The sequence below is a fragment of the Eschrichtius robustus genome, chromosome 1 (assembly GCF_028021215.1).
Source record: "Eschrichtius robustus isolate mEscRob2 chromosome 1, mEscRob2.pri, whole genome shotgun sequence".
Lineage (NCBI taxonomy): Eukaryota > Metazoa > Chordata > Mammalia > Artiodactyla > Eschrichtiidae > Eschrichtius > Eschrichtius robustus.
This window is the reverse complement of record NC_090824.1, coordinates 22,639,076-22,651,506: the sequence shown is the minus strand read 5'-3', so window position 1 is coordinate 22,651,506 and position 12,431 is coordinate 22,639,076. Positions and strand designations below refer to the sequence as shown.

General features: G+C 36.9%; 1 protein-coding gene across 7 annotated transcripts in view; it reads right to left on the bottom strand.

Annotated features, from left to right (window-relative positions):
• The window catches only part of CEP128 (centrosomal protein 128), a 432,903-nt gene that overhangs the window by 16,674 nt on the left and 403,798 nt on the right, over positions 1 to 12,431 (bottom strand). For all 7 annotated transcript variants that reach the window (XM_068557945.1, XM_068558268.1, XM_068558193.1 and 4 more), the window contains 2 exons: positions 6,845 to 6,922; positions 3,499 to 3,612 (listed from right to left, as the gene is read on the bottom strand). In XM_068557945.1, coding sequence (XP_068414046.1) covers positions 3,499 to 3,612; positions 6,845 to 6,922 — 192 coding nt within the window. The remainder of the gene's footprint in view (positions 1 to 3,498; positions 3,613 to 6,844; positions 6,923 to 12,431) is intronic.

Here is a 12,431-nt window from a genome sequence, read left to right as displayed (position 1 = left end):
CACGGACGTGAGTCCCACGGGCCTAGAAAGTTCCTGGCACATAGCTGAAACTCAATAAATATTTGTTGAATGAATGGATAGTATTATGACTTTATAAAGAGCTTGGGTAGTATGTTTTGGTGAAGAAAGAAAAGAGAATATTTTACATAATGTGTAAAGGAAGTAAGAGTAGATTGGTAATTTCTCCTTCCTCTAGACCAGGAATTGGCAAACTTTTCCCGTAGAGGGCTTGATAATAAATATATTAGGTTTTGTGGGCCATACAGTTTCTGTTGCAACTACTCAACTCTGCCACTGAGTATGAAAGCAGTCACAGACAACACGTGAATAAATAAATGTGGCTGTATTCCAATAAAACTTTACTTACAAAAGCAGTCAGCAGGCAAGAGGTGGCCCATGGGCGGTAGTTTGCCAAACTGTGCTCTAAAACAACTGTGCAAGAATTATCTATAAGGATTAAGATGACTAGGTTACTACTCCCTACTTGAAGACCATGCCTTCTGCATGTTTATACATCCTGCCACTTCCACCTCCAACAGGTAGTGCAGTGCTTTTGCAATATAGTATCTGTATAGTCTATGTCTGTTGCATTAAACTGAATCCTACAGTAACTGATTTCCTGGAACCATAGTTTATAGTAGAACCAATGAACTCAAGAGCCTTTTCTTTGAACTCTGTCCTAGCAAAATATGACAGAAGAGCTGCTGAAATAACGTCTTATGAAACTGATGTAGTAAATGGGACACCTTATCCCTTGATAGAAAGAGTCTCAATGCCTCTTATTATTTTCTTCAAGATGTCAATAGTTAATCAGAGGTAGCTTTTCTGATTATCCACGAAGCCAAGAAATTAACACTCTTTTCCACTGCCCATATGAACTCATGTTTCTTGTGAAGCTGCCTCCCCTCTCATTCTTGATAAATAACTTATTTTCATAAAAAGCATATAAGCAAATGATCATTGGTATCTACAATTCACAAAAATGCATTCTCGCATTTTTCTCAACAATGACTACAAAAGATGTGATATTCTCATGAGTTTTACGTTAGATCACTACATTATTTCAGGCCAGACATCTGCTACACATGATAGTAACCTACATATTCATCAGTAAAATGGATTAACATTTAAAAATGTTTAGTATTAATGTGGGACAATGTCATCACAAAATGTGCTTTGTGGCTCTTCCTTATATTTGTACTGCCTATTTGCAAAATTTTCTACCTTATTTCTCATTTTGATAAGTGTTGGCCTCACAAACCAGGTCTGATTTCCTCTTCAGCTGCAAATGTAATTTTAAAGAGAATGCCAATGAGATTACTTGCTGAATGTGTTAAACATTCATAGCTTTGCCATATGCTGTTATGGAAATTGTATTGATTTATAGCAATGTGGTTGCCACTAGACAGCACTGACTTACCTAATACCGGATCTAACTGTATTGGGAAATAATGTTTTAAATGCTTCATTTGCATCCAGACCTCTATTGAATTAAGAGGCATATAATGTGTTTATGTACTTTTGGAGACAACTGACTTTTATTTATTAAAGATATAGTCCCTACATTTGGTGACTTCTAAAAATATTAAGGAATATCAGGTACAAATTTATACTATAATAGCCTGGTGCTCAAGGATATAGATTCTTGAAGCCAGGCAGATTTAGGTTTGAACCCTGATTCAACCACTTAACTGCTCTATAACTTTGTTTTCTTCAATGGTAAAAAAGGAAAAATAATGGTGCCAACTGACAGGGTTGCTGTGAGGATTAAATGAGGTAATGCACATAAAGCATGAGACACATGCAAAAAGAGCAATTTTATGTAGTTTGTTCTAATATATACTCAATAATGAGTCGTTACTATTATTTGCTCTTGTTACCTAAGCCTTTCACTTCTGTTTAAAGTTAGTGGCACTCCTCTCAGTGGTGGAGAAATGCTTGAGTATATGGGACCTGATGAGAATGTTGGAAGACAATTTAAAATTCACCATATGAGACAACAATGTCACTACTATAGTAAATAATACCAATATAAAAAGCAAAGGTAAAAAAGCACAAAGCCACAGGATGCCCTCTTTACAATAAGGGTATAAATAACATGGCATAATTGTGTTAAATTTTTGTTTGAGATGGGGAAGTGAAGTGCTCATTTTAAGCATGCTAGGGAGGACTTATGTAAATGAATACTGTCTTTATATCCACAGAGCATTCTATCCAATTATATTCAGAGGAGGCAAGAAGCATCTTAAAAATAATTATATTTGGCTGAAATAAGTGAATATATACAGTGTAATGAATATTCATATATATTGAAGTTTGTAAGAATATATAAAAGAGCCAAAAGAACCTTTAGTTTTTTTTATTTTCTAAATCGACTTGGAGTGTACATTAGAATATAGATGGATTCTCTCTAGGTCAGTGTTCTCGATGGGGGGCAATTTTGCCCTCTAGGGCAGGGGTCCCCAACCCCTGGGCTGTGGACTGGTACCGGTCCATGGCCTGTTAGGAACCGGGCCGCACAGCAGGAGGTGAGCGGCGGGCGAGCAAGTGAAGCTTCATCAGCCGCTCCCCATCGCTCCCCATCGCTCGCACTGCCGCCTGAACCATCCCTCACTCCCCCCCACCCCCTGCCCTGTCCATGGAAAAACTGTCTTCCACGAAACTGGTCCCTAGTGCCAAAAAGTTTGGGGACCGCTGCTCTAGGGGATGTTTGGCAATATCTGGAGACACATTTAGAAGCCACAACTCGGGATGGGGAATGCTACTGGTATCTAGTAAGTAGATTCTTAGGGATGCTGCTAAACATCCTACAATGCGTAGGACAGCCTCTACGACAAAGAATTACCTGGCACAAACATCACTAATGCCGGGGTTAAGAAGCCCTGCTCTAGGCTAATAACTTCAGGGTCAAATGAGTTTAAAGTCACCCATACCCCACATGGATCTTGGACAGACTCTAGGGAATGGTAGGCATTTTGTCAATATGGTCAGATCTTCCCAGTCTCCTATGTTGGTTCCACACTAGTGAACCATAGGCTGAAGTAGTAATATGGAGTTCTTATTCTTATGAAAGGAATGACTGTAACTGCCAACACTATGCAATACTATATGTTACTTCACCTACTGGGGACTTCAGCACCGAGAGTAGTTGGACTTATGTATTGAGGGGGGCCACCATCCACACTAAGCCTCTGACCATTCAAGAGACCAGAGGTTTCCTGGCTCAGGATTTCTTTAGCAGCATCAATTCCCATAGACAAACAACATATTAAGTAACAATGGCATAAACTTAAAGATGAGTTCTCAGGTAGAAAGTTATAAACACAGTCTTTGGATTTTTATTCTCTACTTCTACAGAATTGAAAATCTATCTCCTACATCAAGAAATTTCTTTTATAAGTAGTACCCTTACACAAAACCTACAGCAGCTGCTTAGAAAGCTGTAGCCATAAACATGAATAACGCCCAAAGACTGAAAGTGTATATAAAGGGCATTACTTTGAAGCTTTGGATTCTGTACTTGGTGTCATCCAGGCGCTGCTGAAGAGATTCTCTGTGAACTCTGTACTTAGAATATCTCCCGTCAATTCTGTCAGATAAACTGCGCGAACCCTGCAAAAACAACAAAGGGTCTAAACTGGTAGATGAAAGAAAAACCAGTGCTTGAAATTAAAATAAGGAAGTTTTGATACGTAGATGATTAATCATTATAGCCGTTTAGAGAGATATATAGAGGAATCATAGGTTCCCAAGGATAAAGAAGAAAACGATCACTTTGGATGCTATCATGAAAATAAAAACCAGGTCCCACATTGGTTATTAGCATTTCTTTTCACTGCTAGTCCCCAGGCCAATCTGAAATGACTTCCTTCCTTTAGTTGAAGGAAGGGAAAAAGGTTTAATTAACAGTGAGTTGTCCAAAGATGGAACTTAATGATACCATGCCACTTTGGGATGTTATATACTATCCCTTGGAATAGTACTTGGCATCAAAATATTCTCTTTGTTCAACATTCTGACTTTTAACTATTACATCACGCAGATTTTTAAACCTAAGGATAGCTCATCTGCCCTCAAAAGCATAAAAAAATTCAGGTTATAAATTAAGACAGAAAAAATTTCCAGGGCCTGCCTTCCTTCCTTTCTATTTTTCCTTCATTCTGGGGAGAGAGGATAGAACACAGCAAATAAGTCACCACCGCCAGTTATTTAGACACTTCTATTATGAATTAGGGAGAAATTAGAATAGAATTAGGGCAACTGATTTTCATATGTAAGAAAAATCACCTATGGGATTTAGTTCCCCAAATAGCCCCACAGAACTTTTTGAATGTTCAAACTGGAAGGGGTATTAGAATTCCAAATTTCTCATTTTTATTAAAAAAAAAAAAAAAGTTACAGCCCAGGTAAGTTAAGAATGACCTGTCCAAGGCTAGGCAATTTGTGGCAGATTGGGCTTGGAACCCAATGCTATTCCCTCTCCTCCATATCAAATATGTAATGTTTAAATGTAGGATTGTGGAGTTGAACCGCTTCTTTCAAAATAAGGGGGAAAAAATGAGACAGACTATGACACCTTTAAATAAGAATAAAGTCAAAACCATCTAAATAAGTTGAGGTCTGTATTCATACTTAAGAGTCATAGACTACAGTATTGCCAAAAGAATATGTGAAATGCATTTTCACATATATGCTAGTGATGCCGGTGTGAGGAGGAACAACAGAGATAATATTGTTCAAGTCTCTCATATTTTATGGATGAGGAAATATGCCCTGAGATATTAAGTGATTTTGTCTGGTGCATGAGCATAGACCAGAACTTAGGTCTTTGAACTCTTGTTAACAGCGTACTGAATTTTAGAAAGTTTAGGGGTTTTGAAAAATATAATCTATGTCTAATAACCTAAAGGCTTCACGTATTTTTATTTAAGGCTATGTTTAGTTGTTTTCATTAAATTGATTACATGACCTCTTTTTAATCATACATATGGCTTTAGAGTACATATAGAATGGGTTTCAAGCTACAGGCAGTAGGGCAAAGCAGGTGGGCTTTGCTGTAAACACAGAGAAGTAGATCATAGATTTCTCTAATTTACATACCCCAAACCTCAGTTTCCTGAGCTGTAAAATGGGGGAAAATAATGCCAATCTATAGGGTGTCTCTGAGGATTTGAAGAAATGTAATGTAAAGTACTTAGCTACTGCCTGCCACATGGCAGTGTATAATACTTGCTAACAAACTCCCTTCCCTTTTAAAGGTAAAGGTTTCAATTTTAATGACTAATACTGGAAAGTACAATTCTGAATTTTGAAAAACACTGTCCCTAAAAGTTTCACTATATAGGCACCTTCCTATGTGAGTGTGCGCACATATAAGCTAGATTTGTAGATAATCACTAGCCTATAAGATGAAAAATAATAAAACATTTTTGGCAATAGTAGAGAACACAACTTTTAAACTACTCTTATGAACATTCTGTTTAATGTAGACCACTGGGGGAAAAATGAGCTGTCACTGGAGGTTAAACTTTATTTTTTTTATGCTGGTGTAAGACAGGCATTAGTTTTTCAATGGCAAATGCCACTTGTTTCTAATACCTTCTGGTGCTTGCCCTTCATTCACTTAGATAACTTCTATTAGCTAAAGAAGAAAAAACTGGAAAGGACATGGGTGTAATATATTGTCTGCTTTCCACATCGGGTCATATAAGGGTGAAAAGAAATTACATCTTCTTGAACACTGGTTTCCTAATTCTTTGATAGCGATTTAGACTGCAAATATGCAATTAAATCATGAGAAAGAATTAAAACTTTAGTAAAATATACTAGAAACACTTGGCTTTATTCTATAAGTGATATTCTAGATTTCTGGATGTGTCAGCTCAACCCTAGATCCCACTCAAAAATGTTTAGTTACTGAACTAGCAAAATACACTTAATGAAATTTTAAGATAGGGTAGACCTTGAAAGTTACAGCATATCGGTACCTCTAATAAATCAACATGGCATGATCTGGTTATATTTCTTACTCACTATATCCTCAAATAATATGTTAGAGTTAAGCAGAATCTATATATAAGTTATATTTTAAAGCTAACGTGAAATAAACAGTTAAATGGCTTTCAAAGAGAAACTCTCATCTTTGTTTGTTCATACAGGGTCAAGAAATTACAAATCACTAAAACTGTCCATTAACATATGCATCCCTACGGGGACATGTGCTGTCTGGCCTGGACCTTGTCTGGCAGGACTGGGTGTCAGGGTTATATTTACAGTAGGTAAATCCCGACATGTAATTAACTGGCTTGATAATAAAATCCTTTGTGGTTAGAGTTCTATCAATAAACAGCATTGGATATAAAATCTAAAATTCTATGTGGATCTGAATTCATATATTGTAGTACAGGGATAACCTGTGCACTACTGTACCTCTAAGACAAACAGTACTCTGGAAATTTATAATTTAAAAAAAGAAGATAATTCATAAATTAAAATTGTTTATCAAAAAAGTCATTTAATTCTTTTAAAAGAATTAAAAGGAATGTGTAATTCCTTTCAATTCTTAGGTTTTTCTAAATTATAGTTAAAGCTTTAGGGGGCCAAATGAGCTTCTGGTAATAGGGTAAAAGCCTCTATTTTCCTATATTGTGCGAATATGTAAGTTCCATTATTTTCGATGCTGGCTTCAGAAATGTCAATAAGCTCTGATAAGATTGAGTGTTAAGAGTCCCCAGTGTTTTTTGGTCTTTCCTCCCTCCCTACAATTTTCTTTGCACATCAGGAAGATGTCAAGTGTTCTCACTCAGATAAAAATACTGAAAGAGAAAAGCCAACTCTTTCTCACTCTGAAGCCTTTGAAATCTTCTAGTAGGCTCAGTTTCTCAGGCACAGACTCCAGATGGTCTAAGGCCACTCGGGTACTCTAGAAAAGAAAACACAAGGCAAGCAAACATTATGAAAAATTGATTAATACTTTCAGAATCCAAGTACTAAAAATCAGTTGTACCATTGGTATAAGCAGTTCAAGCTGTAGATTTAGAGAGTCAAATAACAAATAGTATGTCTAAGATAAACGTATCTTTCTAAATCAGAAAAAATTTTTTCAAGAAGAATATGATATGCATTTGCAAGACTGATTTGAATATAAAGCTCCTCCTAGATAACTGCTTGCAACTGATATACTATCAAACTTTCTATAGAGAATTTCATATTAATTTACAAACCTGCTTCAGTGAACATCAGAAATAAATCATAAGGTAATACTGAGAAATAGATGAATTTGCAGTTACTTATCTATGGAGCATATTAGAGATCCTCACATGTTGCCATTATAAAGAAGAAAAGAGCTCTCAACAATAATTTTAGTTAAAACGGAAAGGAGTAGTTCTCAAAAGACTTGGAAGAAATAATCTGAAATTAAATATGTGCGACAGGGACACAAGGTCCCGTTGATTACAAATCAATAACTTCTACAGTCTTTGATTAGCTAGTCACTGATTTACACATACTGATATAACCACTAAGAGGGAATGCTCTGAAAATTATTTCAAAGCAGATGTTGAACTAAGAGGTTAGGTTATTCTAACTTTGAGACCAGAGACTATACCATATACACCTCTGTATTCTTAGTCCTGTCACAGGGTAGGCACACAGATATTAGCTTTTACATTTAAAACGAATTGTAATTATTCAATGAAATAAAAAATAAACCCTAGGGCTGCGCATGGGAAGAAAGTGTCCTGCAAGAACCTGGACGTAAGTTTGCACAGAGCTGTCAAGAAGTTAGTGACCACCCACTATTCCACGTACTCCCCTACATCTCCCACGTGAACGGTTCTGCACAATAGATTATGAATGAAAGTGACATGTGTCACTTCTGGACTGAGACAGTTAAGAGTCTGTGTGTTCCCTTTTCCACCTCAGACCCTGCCATAAGGACCCTGGAGGCCACATATTCCGGATGGCAGAGCTACAGGATAGAGGAGAGCCGCCCACCATATTGGACTTAATGTGAGTGAAAAATCAGCTTTTATGGTGCTAAGCCATAAGATTTCATGGTTTGTTAGCTACCAATGCATAGCATAGAATTTATTACAAATAATACCTGAGAATTATGTAATTTAATAATAGGCTAATCAGATGGTCAAATGGCTTTTTTTCTTTTCTTTTTTTTTTTTTGGTGGGAGGAGGCCCCAAATTATATGTGCGTCAGGGTGTTTTTCTCCGGGGAGTTCAATTTTTTTGGAACTAGCCTGGGTTAGGAACTGGTGTTCTCATCATCTGGTATACTCACTTTCATCTACTCTTCCTATCCCTCTCTCACCCTGATGCTGTTCTCTGTCTTCACCTCCCATCCAGAGCTTCTCCAGAGCATAGCCTTACATCTCCTGCAGGGTTTGTGGAGGAGCAGGGATGGAGACACAGTGGAGGGTCTAACTCTTCCCGGAAGACACTTTCAATGTACTCATTTCCACCCTCTCCTTCTGCAATAAAAGGGTACCACTAGCTCAAAAGCCTTTCAGAAATTCTACAGGGTGAATAAAATTTGCTTTCCATAGCTATCCCCTTGACAGGCATTTGGGTTTCACCTCTGTTATGAGGCATTTTACCCTTCTTCTTTCGATGTTCTTTGACTTGGCATTATAGTTGTCTTCTAGTTGTCAACATGTAAACCACTGTTTCTATCTCTTCATATTTGTATTCTTCTAATGTGATTTTTGAGAGAGTAGTAGAAACATCCTTACTTTGGCCATTTTGAAATTGGAAGTTGTACATGCTGTTTCTTCACATTCATAACTTTTCAAGTTCCACTTAAACTTCCTTTTCGAGTTCCATTTAAAAGACTTAGTATTTTGTTCCTTCCAAGTAGTTTGTTCCTTCCGCTTAACACTTACACTGTTAGTCTTTTTTGTGGCATGTGCTCAACTCAAACTGCCATGCATCTTAAATAGCTTTATTTAATTATTTCATGAATAGGAAAGATTAATCAAAATAACATGTTTCTTAGAGACAGACTCACAGACATAGAGAACAGGCTTGTGGTTGCTGGGGATTGGGGGTATGGGGTGGGGGGGTGGAGAGGGATGGACTGGGAAGTTGGGGTCAGTAGTTGCAAACTATTTATACATAGAATGGATAAACAACAAGGTCCTACTGTATAGCACAGGGAACTATATTCAATATCCTGAGATATACCATAATGGAAAAGAATATAAAAAAGAATGTGTATATATACGTATAACTGAGTCACTGCTATACAGCAGAAATTAACACAACATTGTAAATCAACTATACTGCAATTAAAAAAATGGCATGTTTCTTAACATAGGCCCTAATGTGTAGATTTAGGAGAACTAGTAGTTTTAGTCACCATATATGCTATATTCATTTAAATAGTAAAATTATAGCTTTCCTCAAGAATTATATTGGCCCTTGAATAGTAAAATCCAAATCAATGCCATGGTGATTTTAAAGCAAAATTTTATGCATTGGATAAAATCTTCTTCATAAACAATGGTTTCGGTACAACTTGTAGTTTTAAAACTTTATTTCCTTTTTTTCCATCCCATAATTTTTTTCATTCAAAAGTGACCCTCTGAATCTGGGTTAAATATGTTATACTCATTTTGATCTTAAAATAAGCAAATGATCTCTTTCCCTACTGCAAAGCTAGCAGGTTATGCAAATAGTTTTGCTTAAAATTTTCAATCAATCAGGTGATGCATTAAAAAGGTTTTTTTCCTAGCATGTTTACACATACTGGTTTATTCTATTTGATTATGTTTTGGGGGTACATATTCAAATGGCTACTTTTTTTGAGTAAACCTTCAACCTTAAAAATTTGCTTGGCTTCTTCTTTCTTAACCGGTTATTTTTCTACTTCCCTCCCCTAACCCCCCACGTCTCCATTAACATCTTTATACTTTCTCTTCATCTATTGTAGTTGTGATTATTTTATATTCCATTTATGGATTGTTTCTCAATATCTTGCTCAATATCAGAACTCCTTTGTGGTACACATGTCCTTCCCTTCATCCTTATATTCTAGTCAGTTAAGTAACACCAAATGTATATCTAGATACCACAAAAAGATCCATAAGACGTAGATGGCACACTTTCTCTTCTGCAGGAACTTTTAATTTACTGGAGGGAGAATATGCATATGTAAAAGATGTAAGAATTATACAAAGAAAAAAGTTAATTGCATTTATTTTAAGGAAATTACATGTACAGATGCTGAGATTTCTAAGGCATCTGCAACAATAAGACATAAAGTAATGAAGATAATGAGTCCAGGCCTGCAGTCACCTCAGGTCTCATAATTTCATGATTAAGTGGTATTTGGGGAGTACATTTATTTTCTGGCCTTCTCTCCCTCTATATGCATGTTAGTGTGCTTAAACCTACCACGTTGTCATATAGACTTAAAAGTATGCATATGCACGTTCAAACTCCGTTTTTTGTTTTTTAATGTGAGACTGGCTGGGATTCTGTGCTTAGAGTCTTGTCACATTACATGGCATTTCAAGTTCACTTTTCCCCGAAAGCTAACTGTGCTAGAGAGACAAGAACTAATGGCAGATGGGAAGTCTAAATAGGGAACTTGCTTGGATTTTAAAGGTGCCGTGAGGACCTATAGCATGCCAGTTCCTAGGGCAAAATATCTCATGCAGAGTCAGGGAAACTTTTTATTTTTTAAGTTGATTAATTACTTCTGCCTTACATGGTTGAATGCATTAAAGGGCACATATAAGTCTCCACTGGTAGAATTAAGGGAACAATTTCTCAAGTTTATGAATAATGGCACCAGGAAATGACAGGTGCTTAACCTGTCTTTAATTTTCTTAAATCAATTTTCTAGAAGAACTAAATTGGACATTCACATGGGGGTTTAAAGAGTGTTTCTCTTTTGAAAATGTTACAAGATAATAAATTTCATATCTAATTTGAAAACAGAGAAATTCACAATTAAGACTCCGTTTCATAAAGAACTGATACAATACACTGTTTATAGTACTTGCTTTATCTCAGAGGCTTAAGGAGCTGGACTTCCACTGGCCTAGGAAGCAAATGATCAATTACTCCTAATCCTGTTTAGTAGGATAATGAAAGACTAACTATAAAAATGTAATTCAGGGCTTTCCTGGTGGTGCAGTGGTTGAGAATCTGCCTGCCAATGCAGGGGACACGGGTTCGAGTCCTGGTCTGAGAAGATCCCACATGCCGCGGAGCAACTAGGCCCGTGAGCCGCAACTACTGAGCCTGCGCATCTGGAGCCTGTGCCCCGCAACAAGAGAGGCCATGACAGTGAGAGGCCCGCACACCACGATGAAGAGTGACCCCCGCTTGCCACAACTGGAGAAAGCCCTCGCACAGAAACGAAGACCCAACACAGCCAAAAATAAATTAAAAAAAAAAACAAAACTCACATTATTTAAAAAAAAAATGTAATTCAATTTTGAATACAATTCTTAATCCTCATTCCACTGTATAATGTAGATACTAAGGTTATCCCCATTTTACAGATGAGACAACTGAGGACCAAAGCGTAAATAACTTCCTCACAGTCATGTGGTGGCAAAACTGGTATGCAAATCCAAGCAGTCTGAATGCAGAAATGTCAGTGTTATTATATAAATATTTTCATGGCAAATCACCAATTGAAAAGGACAGCAACCAGCGGGTGTAATAGCGCCTGCTTTAGGTAAATTCCTAATCCCTTGTTAGCTATCAACTCTCAGCAGCTAGAACTTTGAAGATATGTCCTTGATGAGCTTGCTTCTGGAAAAAGAAGTCTTAAGGAAGAATTCCAGGAAGAATTTCATCTTGCCAGTGCTGAAGGGTCTGTGCTCAAGACCATGCATCCAATATATATACACACACAAGGGGTCAGGACAGTCTTTCTGTTGATTAGAGGACATTAGGTATGAGATTGAGTTTTATGATACTAATACCCCCTTTTCTTTTTTTGTAACATTTAGCACTAGGATAGCACACTATCTGTCCACAAGAGGTGCTTCAACAAATGTTGGCCACATAAAGACAAAGGCAGAGTTACCGTGTTCTAATCAACCCACTGAATCTTGGCCTCTGTATTAAGAACCTAGAAGCAAAAGTTTGCTATTTCATTTATTTTCTCTAGACTAAGGGCAAGATCCAGTGGCAGAAACAACAGTGAAATTCAGAAATCCTGTCTGTTAGGACTTACGGCTTTTGTACCTACAGCAGGCGTGTTTAGATATCTGTTGGAAGGGGCAATGAATCAGCTGGCAATTTTACTATTCCAAAATCTTCAACACACACCAAACTGCTATGGGGTTGAACAGTTTGTACTGGTCCACAGTATATTTTTCTTTAGGTGTTCCTTTGCTTCAGACTTGAGGGAGATTGAATAATATAGTATGACAACATAAGTAGCAGCTATTAGGAAT